Source organism: Bos taurus, chromosome 5 (genome assembly GCF_002263795.3).
Source record: "Bos taurus isolate L1 Dominette 01449 registration number 42190680 breed Hereford chromosome 5, ARS-UCD2.0, whole genome shotgun sequence".
NCBI classification, from domain to species: Eukaryota; Metazoa; Chordata; class Mammalia; order Artiodactyla; family Bovidae; genus Bos; species Bos taurus.
The window spans coordinates 101,543,657-101,566,367 of record NC_037332.1 but is presented as its reverse complement, the minus strand read 5'-3'; the positions used below and the strand labels follow the sequence as shown (position 1 = coordinate 101,566,367).

General features: G+C 49.0%; 1 protein-coding gene across 2 annotated transcripts; it reads right to left on the bottom strand.

The window, feature by feature from the left end:
• Positions 1 to 509: 509 nt before the first annotated feature.
• Positions 510 to 22,305, bottom strand: FOXJ2 (forkhead box J2). 2 transcript variants are annotated; one of them, XM_005207076.5, is made up of 11 exons: positions 21,208 to 22,305; positions 13,767 to 14,113; positions 11,585 to 11,659; positions 10,549 to 10,617; positions 10,237 to 10,377; positions 9,567 to 9,762; positions 8,106 to 8,474; positions 7,449 to 7,550; positions 5,449 to 5,658; positions 4,511 to 4,612; positions 510 to 3,494 (listed from the first exon to the last, which is right to left on the bottom strand). In XM_005207076.5, the coding sequence occupies exons 2-11, from the start codon at positions 14,097 to 14,099 to the stop codon at positions 3,406 to 3,408; spliced, it is 1,686 nt and encodes a 561-aa protein (XP_005207133.1). In that variant the 5' UTR covers positions 14,100 to 14,113; positions 21,208 to 22,305; the 3' UTR covers positions 510 to 3,405. The 2 variants fall into 2 exon arrangements, with proteins under 2 accessions (XP_005207133.1, NP_001179699.1); NM_001192770.1 differs by having other exon boundaries at positions 2,665 to 3,494; positions 4,511 to 4,609; positions 21,208 to 21,779.
• Positions 22,306 to 22,711: the final 406 nt, after the last annotated feature.

The window sequence follows — 22,711 nt, the reverse complement described above, 5'->3', positions numbered from 1 at the left end:
CAGGGTGAATGATCTTGGCATAATTATCCCAAGTTGGCATACCTATTCAATAGTTGACATTTCTGGGCTCCTTTTGAGAGTTGTGTTTCCCTTGGAAATGTATTCTGAAGAAATCACTAGAATTGGAATCCCCTCATTTTCAATGTAAAACTCTGGTGAGTACCTGTAAGCTTTGCCCAAAGTCCCAGAGGGAGAGCCAAGTCCTTCTCAAATTGTAGTATTTTTAATCTTTAAAATACCCCAGAATGCAAGCAAGGCAGTTTAGTCCACACATCAAGCTGCAAGGTGGGACGGACTGCCTCTCCTAACAATATTTTGCAATAATTAACAGCATTAAAAAAAAAATGCTAGAGCCATGCTTTTAATCTTCCTTTCTTATCAATATTACCAAAAACATCAGTCAGATCCTGTGGGGGAACGAGGAGGAGGGGAAGTAGAAAACAAATGATTTCACATTTCCCTTTTCCCTACTCTGGCAAAAAAGAAATTCGACACCAGCACCAGGAAGATAAAACCATAAACATTCTTTTTTTTTTTTTTATTAAGAAAGCATGCAAAAAACAACAACAACAACAACTTGTGAGCCCATACACCCCCCCTTCCCAGCCTGCGCCAATGCAAAGCATTATGGGTGGTATGAAGGACTCACCAAACCATAAACATGGGGGTTGAAGAGAGAAAGGCAGGGATGGGTGGATGGATACCAGAGAATTGCTCCTTCCGTCCCTCTCCCCTACGCTCTCCTCTATTTCCTCTTTTGGCAGTGAGCTCCTGTAGTTCTGCACACATCACCCAAGACGACAACAATGACTAAACTTTCAAGGCTGGCAATGCTGGATCGACAAGAAAAAGGAGTATTCTCTCCCTTTCAGGGAGGGGAGGGGAAACTGAGGCCCAAAGAGAGTTGGGTTTGTCCTGTGCCATTTAGCGAGGCTGGTTTTAGCGGAGAGGGGGGCTAAAGGCCCCGAAGGCCTGACGGCCCATCTCCAGCCCAAGCCCTAAACTTCAGTGACTGGCTGCCCGCCAGAGTTCTCGTTTTCAGAAGACACAGATGAACTATACACAGGAGACATTTCCATGTCTGATTTAGTCTACCCTGGCAAATCTTGTGTGGATCTGGGTAGAAGAGGGGTTGAGAAACGTGATGATTTGTAAGAGAGGAGATCTTAGGAAGAACAGATGGGATGCTGTGTGTAGGAGGCACCCTGACTGGAAGGATAAGGAAGACATGCCTCAGATGGGGGACACTGGCCTAAGGCGTGTCACCACCCTGGAAGAGGAATTCTCCTTTCCCCAATGGGAAATCTTACGCCATACTTCAACCCCACAAACTGCCCTCCAACATGACAGGGGGTTCAAGCTACTCACACCCCCACGTCTTACTAAGAACTTCAAAGAAATAAAGTGCTGTTTAGTTAACTGCCCTTTTTTGCCCCCCTGACTTCAGCCTCACTTCAACAAACTCTCAGTATAGAACCCTTTACGAAGAAAGGAAGGGGAGGATGAGGGGAAAAGCAAGAGAGCGGAAAGCATGGGTAAATAAAAGGACAGGGAAAAAACCAGAAATCACAGAGAAAATGGCCTTGTCCATTTCGCACATTTTGTCCTACAGCTTTAAGAAAGTGACCATTCAGTAAAGTAAAAACGGAAATAAAACTGTTCTTCCTTCTCAGAACTAGAATTCAACAATTAATATCCAATATATGCTAAGTACTTTGCAGCCATAAACCATGGCCACTCCTTGATAAAGGAGATAAGTTTCCCCTGTACCTTTTTTTGGGGGGAGGGGGCAGGGGGGGGTCCTTCTTTGGCCCTCATGAAGCTCTTTGTATTCAGTTATTTATTACCCTCTCCCAAGTTCCTTCATCCTTCAAAAAACCTGATTGCAAAAGCTTCAGCCCCAGTGATCTGGATTCCAAGAGAAGCATTTGCCTACATAGGTAAATAACTGAAATATTCCCTATGCATGTCTACACCACTTCCCCTTTCCTCTCTCACCCTCCTGCCACCCGTACTGTAGGTTTGGTTCTGCTTTGATCCATGGGAAACAGATTCCAGTCTTGCCCGAGGACATGGTGAGACTAAAAGGAATCATGGGTTACTCTTCTTTCTTGAGAATCCCAGAAAACGGGAGAAGAAAATTTGATGGGTGGAAGAGCTGGGCAGACAACTGAAAGAGGATGAAATAATATTTGCCAAATGAGATAAGGGGATCAAAGGAAAACTAGTAAATGCAAATAAAAGCCAGTTAATTTCCAGAGAACATGATGTTTAAAAAGCCAGAATGGTTCAATAGAAACCCTCTCCAAAAAGCTGACCCTATGCTGAAGGGTTGTCCTCATTTCCACCAGAGACGCAGCACATCCGTGCTAAGTTGCTTCAGTCGTGTCCAACTCTGTAACCCTATAGACTGTAGCCCACCAGGCTCCTCTGTCCATGCGATTCTCCAGGCAAGAATACTGGAGTGGGTTGCCATGCCCTCCTCCAGGGGATCTTCCCAGCCCAGGGATGGAACTCACGTCTCCTGCCTTGGCAGGCGGGTTCTTTACCACCTTGTGCCACCTGGGAAGCCCTGAAGAGAAGGAGAGTTCTGGCTAGGACTGACTCTATGTCCTATAGAGAACAGGCCAGGAATAAGTCAATGGCAGTTTATTTGACAAGAGTGGCAGAGACCCAATTTCTGACTGTTTTATATTTCATCACCCCTCTACAGCGTTCTACTCTACCCAACCCAGACCTCTTATTCCACTAGGATTTTATCTCCACCACCATCACTCTTACCCTTGATGGGGAATGAGGACCAGCAGAAGTAGGATTGGAGATATAAAGGGACAAGGAAGAGCTCAGAGGACAAAATTAGCACCATTAAGTAAAACCTGCAAATTCATGGCTGCCAAGCAGCATTTTAAATCCCTTCTACTTAATAATGTGGCCTCTTCAGCCCTGGATTGAACTGATATCCACGGAAAACAACATAGGGCTGAAAGGTGGGATTAGCACTGAATTGCCCAAAGAGAAAGGTAAATCAAAATTTGAGACCTTTCACTGTGGCTCTCATGGCTTCACCTTCCAGCCAGGTGACTTTAAATTAGCAAGAGGTGGACATGGACAATGGTGTGGGGACAGGAGACTGGAGACAGCATATAACCAATAATAATAATAATAATATAATAAGAATAATAATAAAAGAATAGGGAAAAAAACTAGAAGGAAGAGGAAGAATGAGGCAGGAAAGAGGGGGTTATCTTCGGCAGCATCTTGCGGTGGCTTCTCTGGCAGAGAAAGAAAAAAAAAGGATATATATCTATATACAGGCAAGGGCGGAAGAGTGGGCGGGGGCTGGGCTTCCCCCATTGCCCTATGTCACCACCCAGCCCTGGGCTGATGGCCGGGCTCTCAAATGCACTAGGTAATCAAGTCCCAATCGAAGTCATCTGGGATCTCCTCACTGGCCCCAGGAGGTGGGACTGGTGGCCGAGGGACCATGTGGTGTGCTGTGGAAAGAGAAAAGGAGATTAAGAGGAGAGGGCATGGGAGGCCATTCTGTCCATCTCGATGGACGGTGATCAACCCCAAGCACCCCCAGGGGGAAGGTTTGGGGAAACTACCATCCTTATCAGCCCAGAGTTATTTTTGCTGCCAGCTACCACTTCAGTGAGGTCCCAGGAAAGAAACTAGAGTAAACTGCGCCATATGACAATGTAACAGCAGTAAAATGTAACAGCCATTAAAAATTATACTTATGGGGAATGCCCTGGTTGTCCAGGGGTTAGGACTCCTTGTTTTCACTGCCTAGGGCCCGGGGTTCAATCCCTGGTCAGGGAACTAAGATCCCACAAGCCACGTAGAGTAGTCAAAAAAAAAAATTATATTTTCAAAGATCATATAATAACATCAAAAAACATACAGAAATAGCAATATTACTATTTGAAATAGCAATACAGAGATTTGTATATAAGAAGGAATACATGGACAAAGACCTCCTAAATTGAAAACACTGTGGTTAGGCAGGATGATAACAGTGGTTTTTCTAAAATGCATTTAAAGGTGAAGGATCTGTTCATTTTGCACTATTCATGACAATTTAGGGTATCCACGCCTACTCACACCAACAGAGATAGTTCAATCCCAGACCCCTGATACTAGAGGTCAGGTGACATGGGCACAAAGCAGGTACATGTATATAACATGTTCATTTCATTTGTCTGAGTGCATCTTCCATCCAGATTCCGAAGTGAAGCATATACGTTCTACTTGTCTATCTTTTGTTTATAATCATGCTTCTACTTTCTGTCATCATGGTAGGCACGGGCTAATTTTAAAGCTTGTTGATCTTCTCTTGTCTCCCATGACATACACCTCCCAACAGGTGGCCCACCCTCAGTCTCAGGAACCAGGAGGGCTCACCCGCTCTGGCAGGTGCAGGCAAAAGGGCTGATAATGCAGGCTCAGAGCCACAGGAAAGCCAAACAAACTCGCTGGTGCTTAAAACAAGTCTCCTGGCTCTTACCTGGGCGACTGTATCCTGCTGAGTCCTGGGTGGGGAGTGGGTACATTGGTGATGGGCCAGGGTAGAGATGGGGGGCTTGAGGGTGCACATAAGAGTTCACTGCTGTGAAAGCAAGACAAGAGTTAAGTGAGTGGGACCCCTGTACTCAAGGAAGCAGAGTCTGATAGAGAGGGTGACATACTCCCCATCACCTTCAGCTCTTCTCCCTTACCCGCTCTGTTCTGTAGCTCCTGTGGGCATCAGTGCTTTCTGTAGAAGCTCTCAGTCCTAGTCACTTAGGGTACAAAGGCAAAGGCACCCAATACTAGCCCCTGCAATATTACAGCTATCAGCAGGGTGATAAACACAGAACCTTCATCACTGACTCTCCCTCACTTCACTGGTTTGCCGATCATGACCCTATGTGATACGATCCAGGGAGGAGTTTCCTGAGACACAGATTTAGAATAGGGACTTTCTCTTCCCTTTTCTTAAGTAACCCTGACCTCCCAGATCAAGATCTAAAAGGAAAACTTCCCTTGGAATCCAGTGGCTAAGAATTCACGTGTCAATGCAGGGAACACGGGTTCGATCCCTTCTCTGGGAAGATCCCACAAGCCATGGGGCAACTATGCCCATGTGCCACAGCTACTGAAGCCTGTGAGTCCTAGAGCCTGCACTCCACATCAGCAGAAGCCACCACAGTGAGAAGCCCACCCACCTTTACTTGAAAGCAGCGCCCACTCACTGCAACTAGAGAAAACTCTGTGCGCAGCAACCAAGACTCAGAGCAACCAAAAAGAAAAAAAAAAAAACCTAAAAGGAGATACAGTCTATTTCTTTGGCCTTTGGATCAGTGCCCATAAGCTGATGTTTCTCAGTTCTCTTCCACCCTTCTCATCCCCCTTCCTTCGCATCATCCAGTCTCCACCTCCTTGGCAACTGGCTTCGTGTGGTACCTTGGTTCATGGCTGGCTCCTGCTTGCCACTGGTGAGAGCACAGGAGTCCGCGATGCGGGAGGGGGCGGGTGGCCGGTGGGAGCCTCCCTGGGGGGGCACATGACCAGTCTGAGTGAGGAAGTGATTGAGGGAGTCACACAGATTGGCAATGTGATGCTGGTCCAGGCTCCAGTTCTTCTGCTCTGCCTGCCGCAGGCTCTCCATCAGCTCTGCCAGTAAAGAAGCAAGAAATGCTAACTCCTGTTATTTTTGCAATGAATGGTGAGATTTCAAATTTTAATTTTTGCTTTCTGAATTTATCTATTGCTTGACAGGCATTATGAAAAATAAACTGTGTAGTCTATTAAAAAAAAAAGAAATGCTAACCTTGCCAGAGCCCCAACATCCCTAGTGGTTCTATACCTAAGTCACTGCTCCAGTCACACTGTCAATCAACACCACTGATTATACGTGTTACCAAGGAAATGGCAACCCACTCTGGTATTCTTACCTGGAAAACCCCAAAGATAGAGGAGTCTGGTAAGATCTACAGTCCATATGGTTGCAAAGAGTCAGACACAACTTGGCAACTAAACAACAACCCCCAATAATTGACATCTACATTTTCAAACTCTCATTCTATTTCTTCCTTACCAAACTCATATAATTTCCATATTACTGGTGAATAAAAGTTTCAAAGTAACTGAGTGAATTAGCCGTGGTCATATTGTCAGTCACGAATTTTCCTGGGAAGAATACTGGAGTGGCTTGCCATTTCCTCCTCCAGGGGATCTTCACAACCCAGGGATCGAACCCCATGTCCCCTGCATCTCCTGCATTGGTAGGTAGATTCTTTACCAGGTGCCACCTGGGAAGCCCCCATACTGTCAATAAATGGTGGCAAAACTATAAAATGGTGATCCAGGGCTTCTGAATAAAGAGTCCTCCTTCTCCCAAAGATAAAACTGAGTAGAATAAACCACTGTCATTTTGAATAAAGGCAAAAATTAATCAAGATAAAAATCTGGCTTAAAATTCAACATTCAAAAAACAAAGATCATGGCACCTGGTCCCATCACTTCATGGCAAATAGATGGGGAAACAATGGAAACAGTGACAGGCTTTATTTTCTTGGGCTCCAAAATCACTGCAGATGGTAACTGCAGCCATGAAATTAAAAGACGCTTGGTCCTTGGACGAAAAGCCATGACCAACCTAGACAGCATACTAAAAAGCTGAGATATTACTTTGCTGACAAAGGTCCGTCTAGTCAAAGCTATGGTTTTTCCAGTAGTCATGTATGGATGCAAGAATTAGTCCATAAAGAAAGCTGAGTACTGAAGAATTGATGGTTTAGAACTGTGGTGTTGGAGAAGACTCTTGAGAGTCCCTTGGACTGCAAGGAGATCAAACCAGTCAGTCCTAAAGAAAATCAGTCCTGAATATTCATTGGAAGGACTGATGCTGACGTTGAAATTTCAATACTTTGGCCACCTGATGCAAAGAACTGACTCATTGGAAAAGACCCTGATGCTGGGAAAGACTGAAGGCAGGAGGATGAGATGGTTGGAGGCATCACCGACTGGACAGACATAAGTTTGAGACAGGGAAGCTGCTGTGCTGCAGTCCATGGGGTCGCAAAGAGTGGAACACAACTGAGAGACTGAACTAAAGATTAACTTGAAGAAGGTATCAATATTATCCACCTGTGTAACATGAAATCCTCCATCCTCAAGCTTTACTTGGAGAAGGAAATGGCAACCCACTCCAGTATTCTTGCCTGGAAAATTACATGAACAGAAGAGCCTGGCGGGCTATAGTCCAAGTGGTCACAAAGAGTCGGACATGACCAAGCACACAAGCTTCACTTAACCATCCCCTCTGGTTCCAGTTTCCATTGGGTTTTTCCACTTACATCCCTCAACACCCACCCACCCACCCACCCCCACCACCAGGCACCACCGGTTCTTCCGTTCTATTTGTTTTTTCTTATTTCAGGCACCATCACTCAGTCACCAACCTGAGAACTGTGACTGCTCAATGCTGGACCAGTTGAGCCGGTTCACCATCTTAAAGCTTTCCTTTAAGGAATCGATATTGGAGCACCAGTCTGGAGGAAAGGCTGTGAAGAGAAAGGGGATGGGGGAATAAGACAGAGTGAGGGGTGATGAGACAGCCACCAGCTGACAGCAGTCTGAGTTATGAATGCAAGATTCTTGCATCTACAAGATGCAAGTTACATTACCAAGATAACTTTGGACTTTCCCTCCCTGGAGATTTAGGACAAACCGAGCTATTGATGCTGTAATTACAAACAGCCCAGCTCACAGACAAGAGAATAAGTAAAACAATCCAAATTTGTCTAAAAATTCTCTTAATATAGAGCTCCAATTTGCAACTTCTGTTGCCCACAGGAGCTCTGGGGGGAGAGTAAGGCTAGAAGAGCCACTATTGGGACTTTCCTGGTAGTCCAGAGGTTAAGACTGCCCTTCCAATGCAGGGCCGGGCAGGTTTGATTCCTCCTGGGGGAACGAAGATCCCAAATACCAGTAGGCACGGAAACAAATAAATAAAAGACCCGCTGTTAATTTCCTAACCAATCCCCTCTCCTTCCAGAGTCAGAACAGGAAGGTCAGCTGGCAGTCCTTCCGGGGCTCCGCGTACCTCGCTTACTCACCAAAGCCAGTGCTGTTGATGGGTGCCTGGCCTTGTGCCTGTTGCTGTGGCGGCGGCTGCTGGGCGGGGTGGGAATGGGGGTGGTGCTGATGGGCGTGGTAGCCTCCGTGCTGCAGCGGGGGCGGGTGCATGGCCATCACCGGGGGTGGCCCGTAGCCCTCGGATCCCGTTGGCTTACCCCCGGGTGGGGTACAGCCGTCGGGGCTGGGGGTGTGCAATGGCGGCGCACCCCCGACAGCCGAGGTGCCCTGGGCGGGTGCCTGCGGCTGTGACTGCGGGGGCGGCGGCTGCGGCTGCGGCGGCTGCTGCTGCTGCTGATACACGTAGTAGTTGTTGGAGGGCGGCAGGTCCCCCAGGAGAGACGAGAAGCCTGCGGGGGGGTGGGGGTGGGTCAGGCAAAGTGGGTCAGGATTTCCACGGGGTTGAGACCCAGAAAAGGCAGCCGACGAAGGGTAAGGACAATCTGGACAGCAGGGTCCCCTCCAGCCCTGGTACCCTCCAGCCTGGTCCCCTCCAGCCCCTGGGCAGGTATAACTGACAGACAAGGGTCTTAACAGCAGGACAACTACTGGAATTTTAGCCAAATGTCAACATGCACCTTTTTATGCTATTTTTCAAGGATATTGATGTAGGAATCATAGTTTCCAAAGACATCAGACATCAGATAGAGTTCCAAACATGTGCTGTGCTTAGTCGGTCAGTCGTGTCTGACACTTTGCGACCCCCTGGACTGCAGCCCGCCAGGCTCCTCTGTCCATGAGGATTCTCCAGGCAAGAATACTGGAGTGGGTTGCCATTTCCTTTTCCAGGGGATCTTCCCAACCCAGGGATTGAACCCAAGTCTCCTGCTCAGCAGACAGTTTCTTTACCACTGAGCCATCTAGAAAGCCCCAAAATTAAAATTTAAAATTTTAATTAAAAAAAATTTTTTTTAATTAAGTTGTTCTCACAAACACAGAGATTCTTAAAAAAAAGAAACTGCTGTCCCCTAGTGGCCATCCTCATAATGACTTGAAGCAGCCATTAAATCACAGCCCTTGGTTCTAGAAGGGGGATTCCTCCAGCTCACTTACTGCAGCTAAGGAGCCAGCCCACTGCCTCTTGAGACAGCTGTCCTTCAGTACTAAGTCAGAAGAGATCTGACTCCAGACAGTTTTGGCTCATGACCCACTTTCTTCCCTGACCAGTGATCGCCCTCTCCTCGTGTTACACGTAGGAAAAAGGGAGAGAAGAGAATGTCACCATCTGTTCAAAAATACAAGGACAGGGACTTCCCTGGTGGTCCATGGGCTGACTCCCCGCTCCCAATGCAGGGGACCTGGGTTCAGTGCCTGGTCAGGGAACTAGATCCCACATGCCACAAGAGCTTACATGCCACAACTAAGACCTGGTACAGCCAAATAAATATTAAAAAAAAGAAAATACAAGGACATCCCAGCTCCCCTCCCCAGCCCAGACTCACCATGCTGAGACGAGGAGGACTTCTCCAGCATGGACTTGTAGAGGTTGCGGAAGGACCAGCTTAGATCCTGAAAATTGATCTCCGAGTAGGAGAATTTGAAGTCATGGTTGGTGTTGTACAGGGGAGGGGGCCCCTCGGTGCTCTCTCGACCTGGACCTGCCGCTGCCACAGCTCCGCCGTCCACAGACCCTGTGCCCTAGAGGAAGAGGCAAGAAAGACTTGGTCCATGTCCTATGTGAGGGACCCATACGACACTTTAGTGGACACCAAGCTCTCTTGCCTATCCTTTTCATCCTCTCCCATCCTTTCAATGAATGAGCATCATTTTTCTCCTTTTCTCATTCCTATCTTGATATAGTCTCTTGCCCTTTCCCTGTGTTGCATCCATGCTCGTCTTTCCTTTCTCAGAAACTTTTTTGATCCCTTTCTTGTCTTCTCACCATTTTTATTTTTCTGATCTTTCTTAAAACGTTGTTTCTCTCTGCCTTTTGCTCTCTCCCTCTCTCTGCTTCTTTCTTTTGCTTTCTCCTTCTTTCCCAATTTATCTGCCTGCTATAGCACAGACAATCAATACATAATTTTGAACTGACAGACATATCAATCTATTCAATCACCCACCCATCCACCCGTCCATCCATCCCTTATGCCTCCTGCCACCTCCACCTCCTACCTGGCTATAGCTGGCAATCGATGTGGGGCTCTGAAGTGGTATCTGAGGGTTCCCCTCAGGAGGCAGTGAGGCTTCTCCACTCCCTGGAACCCCTCCCCGTGGACTCTTGCTGGCGTCCTGTTCTGGTGAATCCTGAGACAGCTGAGGGTTGTGAAAAAAGAGCAGTCTATAAGCAGATGCTAAACCTCCCCACATGATTCATGGTTCCATCCTTGCTGGTGTCTGACCTTTGCCCCATGTTTAGGAAATGACTGGGAGATGCGGGAGGAGCAGCGGGCTCAGAAATGGCATCTCATTGAGGTAGAGACTTACATCATCATCTGGAGGGTGTCGTCTCTTCCGGGAGATGTCAGGGCAAGTATCAATTGTCCAATAAGAACCCTAGAAGAACCCATCGCCAGAGAGAAAAAAAAAATCATTATATATGGAAATACCGCCCACTGGAAAAGTAGACATTTGAGAGGATTTTCATATAAAATAGGGCTTCCCTGGCTTCATATAAAATAGGCCCTACCATAAAATGATAACAAATCCACCTGCAATGCAGGAGGCATAGTTTTGATCCCCAAGTTGGCAAGATCTCCTGGAGAAGGGAATGGCTACCCATTCCAGTATTCTTGCCTGGAGAACTCCATAGACAGAGAAACTTGGTGTGCTTGCAAAGAGTCCATGGGGTCACAAACAGTCAGACACGACTGAGCGACTGTCACTTCTTCATATAAGATAAGAGCTATATTAAGAAAAATGACTGGCAATTCACATAGAATCCTGAGAGTAACAGCTATTTTTGAGTACTAAATCTGTACTAAATCACAGAGTATGTCAGAGGTACCCACTGTGGTCCAAACACAGGTCTCGATCATAATGAGGATGCAGAACACAGCATCCACCTCAAAGAGCTGCAAATGCCCAAACCAACCTACCCCTTCCATGTGATCTAAGGCAAAACTCTCTGAGACTTTAGCATCCATGGCTGTCCAACAAAGAGGATGATCTATCACTTCTCCCCTTCGAAGATAAAAACCACGAGATTTTTCTATAGAAAAATGCCTCCAAAGCTTATTTTACATCTAGAAAGAGCCCGATACACCAAAAGAGGGCATCGAAGTCAATTTTTTCATAAATATTTCTATTAAGAAAAAATTTCACAGCTTTCCTTAGTCATTCATTCTTGTGAGGACCCATAAGTTTGATAACCAAGCTCTTCCTCTGAGAGAAAAATAAAGCTGCTTCTCTAATTAATACGATTTCCTCTTCTGGGTAATTAAAACAGCCACAGGACTCTGAGCTGTCAACTACTCTCCTTTCCTTCCTGGTCCTCCCCTCTCCAATTACAGCTGAATCTCACCTTTCCAGGGTCATCCCGTGGTCTGGGCACCTTCCGGAAACACTTGTTGAGAGAAAGATTGTGCCGAATTGAATTCTGAGGAAGCACAGAAGCAAGTTAGATTTGAGTATCATGCAAAGCAGGAAATTTTCCAATAGTTCACAAAAGGACACAAAGGGAAATAACACATGCTAAAGTGCAAGTGTCAGGGTAAACTGAGCACCTCATAACCATACTGATGGAGGAAATCGCCTATCAGATAGCAAGAGCAATGAGATAAGAAAAAGCAAGTAAATTGATGAGAGATTAACTGCTGTAAATTTGACTACCTGGTGCTTCTAGAGAGCTGATTATATATAGTTTTTTCAATCTTTCCACCCAAATCACACCCAACTGATGACGGTATATAAATGCCTCAAAATCACATTTGCACAAACCTAAGTGCCCATCCACAGATGAATGGATAAAGAAGATGTGGCATATAGATATATGGCATATACATATATACACATATACACACAATGGAATACTGCTCAGCCATTAAAAAGAGTGAAATTTTGCCATTTGCAGCAATATGGACCGATTTGGAGGGCATTATGCTTAGTGAAATAAGTCAGACAGAGAAAGACAAACATTACATGATATCATTTACCCATGCTATCTAAAAAATAGAACAAACTAGTAAATACAACAAAAAAGAAGCAGACTAACAGATATAGAGAACAAACCATTGGTTACCAGTGAGGAGAGCGAAGGAAGTAGAGGCAATACACGGGTAGGGGATTAAGAGGTACAAACTATTATATATAAAATTGGCTGCAAGGATATATTGTATTGATACGATATGGAGAATAAATACAGATTTTATATTAACTATAAATTAAAGTATAACCTTTAAAACTGTGAATCACTATACTGTACACCTTAACTTAATAATATTGTATAGCAACTATACGTCAATTAAAAAAGAATCACATCTGCTCAGCTCCTTAATTAATTCTATCAATAGTGAAAGAACATTTTAAAACTAATGATGTGGGAATTCCCCAGAGGTCCAGGGGTTAGGACTCCGAGCTTTCACTGCCAAGGGCACAGGTTCGATCTCTAGCTGAGGAACTGAGATCACACAAGCCACAGTGGCACAGCCATGAAAAAAAATACAAAACTGATGATGTAATGATGTAAATGATAACAAAATATAAATTATAAGTGAAACTAGGTACAATTCACCTTTTTGTCTTCTCAAGAGCCCAGGGAATGGTCACATTTGGAGGAAAGAAATATTGTTGCATACATGCCTTGGGTGAAGTTGGTGGGGGCTGTGGCAGCTAGCAGGAACATATTTATAAAGGGAAAACTGAATGCTTTCAACAGTCCCCAGCTCATCATCTGGCTTGTATGTGAGCTGATTATTTACAGAGTGACACAGCTACACTAAATCCCAGTTTCTACTCAACAACTGGCAAGTGAGTGATTGCTCCCAAGGACTGAGAACATCAGCCTTCCTTCCATGCGTGGAAGAGAAGGCCCCTTTTTCCTTCATCTCCAGCCAAACCACTTATCCTCTCCTTCCTTGCTTGGTGGATGAGCTGCTGGGGAAGGACCTAATTACATTATTATTTTTTCTTTGGTACATAGTTTTTAAAAAGATAATGACTGTGTGAGGTTTGATCTCTAGGTAGGATGGAGAGATGCCATGCCTTGCATGTGACTTCAACAGAGCAGAATGGCAATAAATACCTGTGAAATAAACCAAAGGACAAGAGGGTAGGATGAGGGACTTCCCTGGTGGCCCAGTGGCTAAGACTCTGTGCTCCCAATGCAGGGGGCCTGGGTTCAATCCCTGGTCAGGGAACTAGATGTTGCATACCATCACTAAGTGTTCACATGGCGCAACTAAGACCTGGCACAGCCAAATAAATAAACAATTTTTTTTTTCAAAGAGAGTATGGTGAGCATCAGCATCCTGCCATACCGTAACTATACTCAGAGGTTTGGTATCACTGGTATTTCCCAGATACACCTTATGAAAGTTGTTCAACTCTGAAAAAAAAAAAGTAAGGGATGGGAGATTTGAGATTTTTAAGTTCACACATCTCTGAGACAGCTCAGAGTGAAGTGGACCAGGTTACAGGAAGACACAAAAGTAGAGGAAAATGTTGTCAAGGCTAAGAACCATCTCAGGGCATAGAAGCTGTCCCACCTTCCAACCAATGCCTGCATTCTTGTAATAGGGGAAGTTGTCACAGATCCAGCGGTAAATCTCACTGAGGGTCATCTTCTTGGCTGGAGAGGAGTTGATGGCATAGGTGATGAGGGTGGCATAGCTGTACCGGGGTTTACCATCCTGGTGAACGGCAGCCTCGTCTTTACTCAGGGTGGCGTTCGGATCTGTGGGGGAGCCTGGTGGACATTTTCGGCTCCCACCAGGAGGCCCAGCCTGAGAGGCGCTTCCCAGCTTTTCGATGGTGGCCCGGAGGGTCAGCTGGGGGAGCCAGTCTATGGAGGTGAGGCTGCTCTCTAGGTCAGAAGCCATGGTATTTTTGGATTCTGCAGAGAAGAGGAAAATAAAATAGACAAGTGTTACCTGTGGTCACTTGTGGCAAGTAATACCAAATCTTAGGGCTTTAGGGGAAGGAGAGTTTCTTCTCACTCTAATTCCTATAGAAGACTCCATTCATGAGATAACCAGGTTCCCAGAACCCTCAAATGCATACGTCAATCACCTGCCAGATGACAGACTGGCACTTATCCTGCAACTTCACATGGAACATGGCAGAGGCCTCTTGCTTCATGCAGGACGAAAAGGGAGATCAAACCACCCAGCAAGTCGAGCTGTTCCTCAATTCTCCTTTCTTAAAGCCCTACAACACAATATTTTAAAGCTTCGTGGAGGGCTTTGCTGGTGGTCCAGTGGTTAAGAATCGGCTTTGCAATGCAAGGGAGACCGGTTCAATCCCTGATCTGGGAAGATCCCACAGGCAGCAGAGCAACTAAGCCCATGCACCACAACTATTAAGCCTGCACTCTGGAACCCTGGAGTCACAACAACTGCGCACACACGCTGCAATTACTGAAGCTAGAGCCAGTGCTCGGCAGCTCGTGCACCGAAACTAGAGAAAGCCTGAGTGCAGAAACGAAGACCCAGCACAGTCAAAAAATAAAATAAATAAATCTTAAAAAAACAAAAACACCTGTGTCTAATCGATTTCTTAAAAAACCACTTAAAAAAAAAAAACACTTAGACAGCAGGTAAAACCTGCCAAAGTCTATTCTCCAATTATGTGTCACATGTTATATTTACATTCAACATCCACAGAGAGACAGCACGAGCAAACGTGTGAAGAAAAACAATCAGAGTAAACACAAGTATACCCTAAAGAAGCACGCATCAACACTTCCAAAGGTATTTCACATTAGTTCCATCCCCAGTGCTCGCCCTAGGATCCCACATCCATGTGCATACGAGGAGTATTAGGTACATAAGTGTGACAACCAGCCAAACAAGGATGGCACACAGACAGCAGCCCGTGACCAGAAACCACAAGGAGATACACGGCATACGTTACCCACGGGGCACAGACTCACAACACAGAGGGCAGGAGCCGGAGCACGGCTGCCCTCGCACCTTTAAAGCACCGCCCCCTCGCGAGTTCCCGCCCACAGACGGCGACACCAGGAAGAAGTCACTGCAGAGGCCCTCCCACCGCTCGGCCTGCCTGGCTGCACTGAGCCAGGGAGACACCCAGCTGTGCGCGCACCGGTAACAATCAGATAGGCAGCTAAAAATAGCCATTCTGGGGCTCAGGGTTGGCTCCCCTTCTGCCGCCTCCTCCTCCTCTCTCTTGCCTTCCCGGCCAGGCACGCACGCTCGCGGCACCTCCATGCAAACTCCTGGCGCTGCCAACCCTCCCACGCCGGCTGTCTGCACACCCTGCCGCCACCCACGCGGCCTGGGCACTCTCTCAGACGGAGGGGTGCAGCCGGAGTGACGTCTGGGTGGGGGAAGGTGAAGGACAGTAGGTGAGATTTGCATTGCAGGGGCTGGAAAGAGTGGCATGATCCACGTGGTAGCCATTGGCACTCCCCTAGGGTGGAAGCCAGCACCACCCCACCCCACTCCACCACCACCCCGACTCTGTCCCACCCCCCTTCCCCTACCCCCTCACCCCCCTACCCCATTCCTTTACCCCTCCCAACCCCGCCCAGACACACAAACATACATTAATTGTGCCTGCATGCTCAATCGCTAAGTCGTGTCTGACTCTTTGCGACCCCATGGACTGTATAGCCCACCAGGGTCCTCTGTCCATGGGATTTTCCTGGCAAGAATACTGGAGTGGGTTGCCATTTCCTCCACCAGGGAACCTCCCGACGCAGGGATCCAACCGCCTCTCCTGCACTGGCAGGCAGATGCTTTACCACTGAGCCACCAGGGAAGCCCTCCAGGGAAGCGCCCTGCCCCTCCCCACCCCGCCACCCCACCCCCAATCCATGATTGCTGCCGAACCACCTTGTGCCTGCACTGTTGGCCAGGTTCCAGCTAGGGTTTCTTCCTCCGACCCCTGCTGAAGGGGTAATCACTCTTGAGGAGCCAAGGCTAACAAGTCTCAGAATCCTGGACAGAAAACACATTGGGTGTGTAATGCCTAAATCCACTCACATAATGTGCACCAGCATTACATACAACTACACGCAAATCCACACACTGTAGTTAGAAGCTCAGTCGCAGGCATGGGCCCAGTCTCCTGCCTCCATCTCTGGGCTCACTCTCCTAGTTCTTAACTCCTCTAGCCTGGAGACTTTCTCCCAAGGGTCAGCAAGCTCACTCATCCCCTAATCTCTCAGTTCCCCACCCACACAGTCTCTGCATGCGTGTGCACGTTCTGGAGCTCCTCACCAGCAACACATCAACTCCGCCCACTCTGTACTCAAGGAAACACCTTAGTGCCTCGGGGGCCTGGGCAGCGTGAGACCCAACAGCAGCCCAGGTTGGTTTTATAAATAGCATCGCAAAGGGGATTCCCCTTTATGCTGAGCTCCTTTCCCCACCATCCTTTCCCATCCCACCACCACCATTTTGCCCTAAAACCGTGGAAACCTGGAGACTAACAGGGACACTGAATCATTCCAGGAAGCCTCAGCTCCTGGCAATTTACTAAGGCAGAGCAGAGCAGCTACTGGGGTAACGTGCATTCCGCAGCCATCTGGTTCTGGAGCTACGTTAGCCCAGCTGAATGGGAACACAGCAATGAGCAGGTTCACAATGACCAGGGTTCTCCTGGGTTTCTAAGGAAATTTTACCCTATTATCTCCTGCTAAAGATCCTGGGAAGTTTCACTTTAAGAACATAGCAGGGGCTTCCCTGGAAGCACAGTGGATAAGAGTCTGCCTGCCACCACTGGGGACACAGGTTCCATCCCTGATCTGTGAACAGATTCCACATGCCACAGAGCAGCTGGGTCCATGAACCACAACTACTGAGCCCTCATTCTAGAGCCTGTGAGCCTCAACTACAGCAGCCAGTGCTCCGCAACAGGAGGGGCCACTGCAGTGTGAGGCCGGTAGCCCAGAGTAGCCTCCACTCAGTGCAACTGGAGAGAAAGCCCACGCAAAGCACTGAAGACCCTGCCCAGCCAGAAATAAAAATAATAAAAGAAGGAAAGAACACAGACGTCTTCAGGGGACATTTCATTTGCAACCCTCCCAACACTGGATAGGGAGGGACAGGAGAATACAATCAAAGCAGTTTACAGAACCCACTTGGCAGGTGCCAATCACTGTGAATTCCATAAACGGAAGTGCCCTCAGCCTTTTGCTGGTTCTGTGCCCTTCCCTAGCATTTCCCCAGCACCAGGTTAGGACACGGAGGTTAAATTTAACCTTTCGCCAGCACCCTCCCAGCCAGCCCTCCAGCTACCGCCCCAGCACTCAAAATATCTTCCAATCTTACCAGCTACAAGCCACTTACAGCAAAAGATCCTGATTTCTCAGCACCATTCTCCCTAAACCCATCCCACTTCCTTGCCCCCAGCACTTCCCCATTCTTGAAGGGCAGCCCAGCGTGTAGAACATCAGAGAATGAGGTTCCCTGGTTCTATTATGAACCTTGACACCTACACGCTGAGTCTCCCTAAACACCCCTTGCCTCCCTGAAGCCTTCCTGCCTCAGTTTCCTTCTTCAATAAAAGGGATGCCATCACAAACACTGTCAAAGCTTCATTCCTAGAGGGACATGAATGAAGCTTAAAGAGCTGGTGGCTGCCACACATTCCACATTCCCCCAAAATAATGGCACCAGGCTAGTGTTCGGGGCTATTATTAGAAAGGTACATAAAAGGTACTTCCATTCTCAGTCCAACCAACCCAGTTACCCAGACCTCTCTCTCCAGGGGGGCCTTGTGCCACAGGGCTGGGGCAGAACCTGAGTCAGGCTACATTCTTCTCTGCAAGCTGGAAGACTGAAAGGAAATACCCATAGAAACTGGGAAAGGCAGCCAAAGGGCAGGCTCCATCACATCCATGGAACGTCTAATGAAGACTTCACTACTGGGAGAAAGAGAAAAACAGAAAGACATTCTGGTGGAGGGGAAGACTGATCCCAGGTGAGACGTGTAAGACCCCAGATAACAGGCACAGTTTTCTCCCCATTTTCTCTGAAAGGCCAGTAATTGTTCTCTGTACAGTGCCAAGGTCAGGCATTAAGGAATGATAACTTCCTGCTCTGTACCTAATGCAGAAACTAACAGAGCAGTGGCTAAGTTTGCCACCTTGCTGATTACCAGCCCGGATGTCTGGGTTTCAGTCTTGGCACCACAGCCTACCTACTGGCTGTGCAACCTCAGGCAAGTTACTTAACCTGTGTTGTAGTTTCTTCACTGGAAAATGGAGATGATAACTTGTATATACATAGGGTTGTTGGGAGGATTACCTTGAGTTAAAATTTTTAAAGCACTTAGTGAGTGTTATATACGTGTAGCAATGACTATTTTTAAATGAGAAAAAAAAAGAGAATAATAGACATTGAAAATTAGAAAAATGGACAGACCATACAGGTAGGCCTGGAAGAAGTAGCAAACCTACAATGAGTTCACAATAGTTTTCAGGATGTCAGAATCTCAAACTTTCCTTTGCGGTGAGTGTCACCCGACTAAGGACTGACCAGGGCCACGACTAGTAAACTCCCAAGGATAAAGAAATGGGGAAATATCATCTCTTATTTTCCACAGGGGACTAGGTCGAGTCATAAGATGTGATCTGGAAAATAGCACCAAGTCATAGTTAATCCAACCCAATAGCTGTCTGCCCCTAACTGATTCCACGGAGGCGAGGAGAATCAGGGAGACTCAGTCCCAGCACAGCCGCTTAGGCTGTGTGGCAGTGGGTCATCTGGACATGCTCTGGTCCCGTTGGCTCTGGGCCATTCAACAAGTAGCCCTCCAGCATCTGGTAAAGTGCTTTCTGGGAAATAGGCTGCTGTTCTCCAGAGCCAGCTCTTTTCAAACAAAAATGGGGAAGGGAGTTCTAGGGTAAACAGCCGAGGATCCTCATGCTTATTAGACCAGAGATGTCAGAGCTGACGCTCTCTATCAGTCCTAGCAGAAGTGGTCCCAGCCAGAGATTGGGCTGCAGCCACTCATGAGGGCTCCCATTGGCTGGGGCAGGCCAACCCTGTCCTCCCAGCTGGGCATCATTACCAGCATTCTCCTCACTTCCCTGCACTGGCGCACCTGTTTTAAGCGGCCTACCAGAAACACACAATTCTAGGTAATTGGAGCCTAGTCTGAAAAGCACACACAGACTTGGCCTTGGTGCATGATGGGGACAGAGCCACATCCATGTGAAGTAAGAAACAGACGCACGTTATTTTACAGCCCTCTCATGGACCACAACCAACAGGTAGCTTCCAGGACACAGTGAATGTACTTAGAGATTCAGGCAGTTCACCCAATGGCCAAAGGAGGAAACATAAAAACCCAAATAGGATGAAGCCTCCCGGGACTTCCCTGGTGGTCCCATGGCTAAGACTTTGTGCTCTCTACACAGAGGGCCTGGGTTGAATCCCTGGTCTGGGAACTAGATCCCACATGCTGCAACTAAGCCCCAGAGCAGCCAAATAAATATATAAAAATGAGAGAGAGAGAAAGAAAGAAAGATGAAGCCTCTCACTTGGATTCGCTGTGGGGTCTAATGCTCCTTACAGAAGACAAAGTATTTCCTAGCGGTGAGGCAGGAACACAGGCACCTAGCTGGGGACCCCAGGTTGACAGGCAGAGCGCTACTAAACCCATAGCCCAGGCTCCACCAGAAGGGTGTCCTGGCACCTTTTTCTTGCCTTTTCTGAAGATCCTGGGCTTTGATGGTTCTTGCTATTTTCCTATGAAAGATAACATACATTCAAGGTTCCAGACACCCAGAACTTGCACACAAAACAGGAAGAGATAGGATGAAGCTATCAGGTGATTTTCTGAAAAGAAATTCCTCGGGGGTCAAATCTCCCTGGCAGTCAGCTTATTTCCATTGAAGACTGGAAGTAGGCTGAGCATCACCCCTCCCCTCCTTCTCTCCAGGGTCTGCCTTTTCCTGAGGAACTGTCAGCAAAGGACAGGAGCAGTGTCGGGCACTGGGACAGTGGGAGCCGGCCAGCTTTAGGGACAAACTTCAACCCAGGAGCTGGCATTCCCTGCAGACTTTTTTCTTGCCTTGGGACATGGGATCTCCATTTTCCCTGTGGATGTTATGCTTCCAGCCCGGAGTGGAGATGTCATGAGGGGAGGCTGGGAAGCACAGTGAGTGGAGACAGACCACTTTTCTTATAAAGGGAGCAGTAATCACCATGGGCTGGAGAGAACAGCTCTGCTGCTGCTGCTGCAACTGCTAAGTCACTTCAGTCGTGTCCAACTCTGTGCGACCCCATAGACGGCAGCCCACCAGGCTCCACCACCCCTGGGATTCTCCAGGCAAGAACACTGGAGTGGGTTGCCATTTCCTTCTCCAATGCATGAAAGTGAAAAGTGAAAGTGAAGTCACTCAGTCATGTCCGACTCTTCTCGACCCCATGGACTGCAGCCTACCAGGCTCCTCTGTCCATGGGATTTTCCAGGCAAGAGTACTGGAGTGGGTTGCCATTGCCTTCTCCAGAGAACAACTCTGGTGGACATTAAATGACCTAGGGTTACAGGTAAGAAAATGTAATACCAATGGAAGCCCCAGACAAGGCCAGGCCACAAGATGCCACCATGACTTCAGTGAGAGCCCATTCTCGGTGTGACAAGGCCCAAGGATAGAGGGTGGTGTGGCAGTCCGGTTGGGGTGTGTCTCATCATGACACTGTACGGATGGAGTGCTAGAGATGCAGAGGTTTTCTGATGTCCCTTGCCCTTGGCATGAAAACAAACATTTTCCTAGGGACCTCCAATGAACCCCATCCCATCAGTCCCCCCAACACTAAGAAACCCATTTCTCATAGCCTCTGCAGCAAGATGAGGGTTTGAATCCAATAGCTTCGGAACACATTTCCCAGAAGAGTCTCTGAGTTGTTGCTCTACCATCCCAGTAACGAAACCCATCTCAAGAGGCACCATCTCAGGCCCCCTACACCCACTAGTGTCTAAAGACGACAGAAGATGAAAGAAAGCACTAACCTGTCTCCACGTCAGCCGCAGCAGAGGGCGGGGACCACCTGGTACTGGAGTCTGGGGTTGGAGGGACCCCTCTCTTCAAAGGCAGATGCGGAGCCTCATCCTCAGTGGCTCTTCCCGTTCTTGGCTGAGCCTCCCAAGCTGGGGAGGAGAACTGGGTCCCGCGAGGATGAGGAGTGGAGGGAGGGCGAGGGGGAGAAGGAGGTCCCACCTGGGGAAGGTGGCACACCCCCCACACTCGGCCGGCGACCCTGGGGAGGAGGGGAGGAGCCTCGTCCAACCCGGAGTTGTCTCCTCCCCCTTGGGGGAGTCCCCCTCCCCCCCAAACTGAATCTGTCGGGAGTGGAGGGCTCTTTCTGTCGGCTGGAGATCGGAGCGGAGGGGCTCTGCCCTGTTCCACCGTCCGGGTACAGGGAAGTTGGGGGGACTTCTTCCCCTCTCCTGGAAGGCTGGAAGCCGAGTCGTCTTCTCTCCCTGGGGTGTCCTCTGCTTCTGAACGTGAGCAGTCCTCGCCCCCGTGAGCACGGGCTGGGCGGCAGGGTGCCTACTCCAGAGGCATACCCCGTTCTCTCCGGCCCCCAAAAGTCCAGAACTGAGGAGAGTGTGCTTGCAGGAGTGGAGGCACGCGGGGCTGCTCACTCGCTTCCTCGGTAAGGATCACCCCTCTACTTTGGAGGCTCCATTCCCGGGACGGTGCGGGAATCCTCCTCGCCTCTAAGAAGGAGAGACTCGCCCCCTAGCGGGGTCTCCTCGGTCCCTCGCCCGGGTGCGAAGGGTCTTTTCCCGTCCCCCTCCCGCCTCCGCTCCCGGGGCGCCCCCGAGGGTGGGGTTTGCTTGCTCCCCGCTCTCCCGGAGCTGGCCTGGGCAGCCGGGGCCGGGAGGCCGCGGCTCCGGACGCGCGTCCCTGCGGCGGCCGCGCCTCCTCTCGTCCCGTTCGCGTCCGCTCCGCTCCCGCCGGCGCGTGGGGCTCCCCGCGCCGCCGCCGCTCGGGCTCCGGCCAGTCCGGACTCCCCCAGGGAGCCAGGCGGCGGACGGAAGGTGTCAGGGCTCGGCCGGGGCTCGGGCTCGGCGCGGCTCCGCTGCAGGCCCCGGCTCCTCCCCGGCCTCCGCGCCGCGCTCGGCGCCCCTCCCCCGCCCCCGCCCGCCGGGCCGCCGCCACCGCCTCCCCGCGCGGGTTAAGGAGGAGCGGGCGGCGCAGAGCCTTGGGTGCGCTGCGCCCGGTGAGCCGCGCCGCCGCCCCCCGCCCCCCGACCTCCCGGGGGGACCGACGCGCGCCGCCCGCGGCCCTGGGGACGCGCCCCCCCCCCCACCCCCGCGCTCCCCTCCGGTCGCCACTGGTTCCCTTGCAGCTCGCCATCCGCCAGAGACGACACCCACTGCTGTCTGTCGGGAGAGTCCCTCGTTTGCGCCGCAGGAACTGTCAATTTCAGTTCCACGCTAATTCTGCCATACTTTTTTTTTTTTTTAGTTCATTGTCTTCCATACATAGATGAACATAGGTTTTCCC

Coding starts and splice junctions, on each gene's coding strand:
- FOXJ2 (XM_005207076.5), bottom strand. CDS start 14,099: ATGGCTTCTGACCTAGAGAGCAGCCTCACCTCCATAGACTGGCTCCCC. Junction 10,618..11,584: donor CACGGGATGACCCTGGAAAG/GTGAGATTCAGC, acceptor GGGTTCTTCTAG/GGTTCTTATTGGACAATTGA. Junction 3,495..4,510: donor AGCAGGATACAGTCGCCCAG/GTAAGAGCCAGG, acceptor CTCTTTCCACAG/CACACCACATGGTCCCTCGG.